Source organism: Corylus avellana, chromosome ca3 (genome assembly GCF_901000735.1).
Source record: "Corylus avellana chromosome ca3, CavTom2PMs-1.0".
NCBI classification, from domain to species: domain Eukaryota; kingdom Viridiplantae; phylum Streptophyta; class Magnoliopsida; order Fagales; family Betulaceae; genus Corylus; species Corylus avellana.
Window position 1 is genome coordinate 29,295,711 of NC_081543.1, and position 3,342 is coordinate 29,299,052.

The window sequence follows — 3,342 nt, forward strand, 5'->3', positions numbered from 1 at the left end:
TGAGCATTTGATGAGATTAAATTGTCATAAATGAAGAGATTTGATTATGATTAGATTGAATTTGAATAAAATCCTTTGTTGTTTTGTATACAATCAAATCAAGCTATACGACCTACATCACAATATTGTAGTCCTTAGGCTTAATTTAACATGTGATGTAGGTCATAAATTGAACAAAGGTAATTCTTGTGTGTCTCTCTTCTTTCCTTTTTTTTTTTCTTTTTTTTTTCACAAAAAAAAAAAAAAAAAAAATCCATTTCATTATAGTTTTCTTCACTTTGGATTCTCAGTAATTTTCTATTTATTATTCTGAAATTGTTAGTTAAATAGGTTAATTCACCGAATTCATTTTGATAAGAATAAATTTTGAAATTTTTGGTAAAGAGACGATTTCGGTTAAAATCGGTTAACCATAGGCTTTTTTTTTTTTTTTTTTTAATTGGCCAATACTATTTATATATGGGCAAAAAAATGGATTGTTTTGAACTTTTAGAGGCCCAAATTGTTTTTTTTTTTTTTTTAATAAACTAAAATAAGGGTTTAATCTTGAACATACTAAACAATAAAATCTCTTTTTAGGCCTAATTAGTTGTTTTTGGGCCCAAATGGTTTTTTCTTTTAGGGCTAAACAAGTATTTATTGGACATATTTATAAGCACTCTTAACATATTCATTATCTTAGATTATTACAAATTGTCACTAATATAGATAAAATTAAATGAGAACCGAATATTGCTAGGACGATGCTGGCCATACCATAATTTGGTGGTTGAGTCGGTTTCGGTTCAAATACCGACTTCGGTATAAATTTTTATTTTGATTACCAATAGCCAAAAGTCGGTAGATTCGGTAAGCGGTCAATGGTGATTCAGTGACGGTCAGTAAGCGATAATCGAATATTTTGCCCACCTCTACTTACAATCACATCATCACATGCATACAATAGAATAATTGGCCAATCAAGCTTTGGCTGTAGTGCTAAACTGGTCAAAAGCGCAAGTCTTCCTTCTTTTACAACCTTCTCCAACCTCAGGTATATATATTTGAAGTCATCAACAAAATCACAAGCCATATTTGTTATTCAACAAAATTATAGTACAATACACCAGGCATATGCTAATACAAAATGTTATTTTTTATTTTTAATATTTTTTGAGATATGCATTTCTTCTTTCAAGCTACAACAAAGTAAATTCTTCCTATTTTAGACTAGCTAGAATAGGGACAGCTCTTAGAGGATGAGCACGCTGTAAAGTTATTCCAAACTTTTCTTCCATGTTCATATCTTCACGTTTAACTCCATCTTCAAGTCTCCAATTAAAGGTGTGGATAAGAGAACCTAACATCGAATGCAACACTCGTATTACCAATGGCAAACCAGGACATATTCTCCTTCCACCACCAAAGGGTATAAGCTCAAAGTTTCGACCTCTTACATCAATTTCTGATCCCAAAAACCTCTCTGGCATAAATAAATTTGCATTCTCCCATATGGTTGGATCTCGGCCTATAGCCCATGCATTCACTAGTACTTGTGCACCCTTTGGAATAATATAGCCATTGATTTCTACATCTGCTTCAGCTTTCCTAGGCAGTAACAAAGGAACTGCCGGGTGCAATCGGAATGTTTCTTTCACTATCGCCTGTAAGTAAGGTAAACGAGTAATATCCGACTCCTCTACCGGGTTGCCTTTGCCAATTACTTGGTCCAGCTCTATTTTTGCTTTTGACAATGCCTCTGGGTTGTGGAGTAGTTCTGCCATCGCCCATTCTAGTGTGACTGAAGTTGTATCCGTCCCCGCAACAAATAGATCCTAATTAATACAACCAAAAGTCATTATTATTATTATTTGAAATATGATGTTAAAAATTGCCTCAAGTTCTAGTGAAACCTGTATTAGAAAGAAGAGAAGCTAGGAGATGTGTAGTTCCTATATGTGAGTGTGGTGATCCCACTTCAAAAAAATAAGAGAATTATGATGAAATGTAATTCATATTTTTTTTAAGCGAACAGACAAAAATAATAGAATAAAATAAGTTAATTACACATAACATCGAATAGAATAAAATAATATATTTTCATAATCTCTACGTGTGAGCATAGGTGTTTATACCGAACTAGGTAAAATAGTCTCCTGTCTAATTAATTTATTTCGCTTTTCTAGCTATCAACCTATTTTCCATCTAAAAAAGTTTAGTTTATTTTATATGTTTAATAAATGAACTAATATCAGAAATCTTGTTTCAACACTATCAGCATACTCTTCATTTCAAGTAAAAAACAGATGAATTATTTTACGATAAAATTTTTATTAAATCTGTAAAATCTAATCTTAATTCTAAATTAACTTAAAATGGAGAAAAAGGACGCACTACTAAAATTAAATTTTTTGGTAACGGACCGTTAGTGACGTGTCAAGGCTGTTGACACGTTACTAAAGCTTAGTAACGTGTCATTGGTAACGTGTCTGTGGCGTTTCCAAATTGGTCGTAACTACTAGGGATTTAGTAACGTGTCAATTTCTGACACGTTACTAAATGGTAACGTGTCAGTTTCTGACACGTTACTAAAGTTTAAAAAATTATTAGAAAAAAAATTCTGGACAAAAATTTGAAAATTTTTTTTTTCAAATTTTTTTTCCAGAATTTTTTTTTTTTTTCAAATAATATTATGGAATCTGATTTTCAAAAATCTAAACCCAGCACAGTTGATATCATGGAATCTGTTTTTTTTTTTTTCAAATAATATCATGGAATCAGATTTAATAAACCATCAAATAATATCATAGAACTCAGACTGCCTTGAATCAGTTTAAACAACATATACAAACATCTGCAACTTTCCTTTAGAACTCGAGCTCCATTTATGCCCGATATTCAGCTATCTCATTTTCAGCCTCTTCTTTGGCTTGTTTCGACCTAGCCATTTTTTCTAATAATAGAAAGACAAGCTATATATATTAAACCCCAATATATTAATGCAAAACACAAGCTATATATATAATGAGGAATATATATACCTGAGGAGATGGACGGAGAGAGGCCAGACCTGCCTGAGAGAGAGAGAGAGAGAGAGTACTGTGAGAGGCTAATGCCGGAGAGGAAATTCCCTCTTCTTCGAAGAAGAGAAAGGAAAAGATAGAGAGAAAAAGAGAAGAAGGCCTGTGCGGGGGGGAGGTAGAAAAAAAATAGGAGGGAAGAAAGAAAGAAAATGGGGGAAAAAAATATTGGAAACCAGCTGGTTGCAGGTTCCCAATGCCCTATTGTAACATGTTGTTAATTTGGACACGTTACCAAATTGGTAACGTGTCTCATTGAGACGTTACCATTTTGGTAACGTGC

General features: G+C 32.6%; 1 protein-coding gene across 1 annotated transcript in view; it reads right to left on the reverse strand.

Annotated features, from left to right (window-relative positions):
- Nucleotides 1-1,199: 1,199 nt before the first annotated feature.
- LOC132176283 (geraniol 8-hydroxylase-like) overlaps nucleotides 1,200-3,342 on the reverse strand; it is a 4,328-nt gene continuing 2,185 nt past the window's right edge. Inside the window, exon 2 of the mRNA XM_059588446.1 lies at nucleotides 1,200-1,814. Coding sequence (XP_059444429.1) covers nucleotides 1,200-1,814 — 615 coding nt within the window. The remainder of the gene's footprint in view (nucleotides 1,815-3,342) is intronic.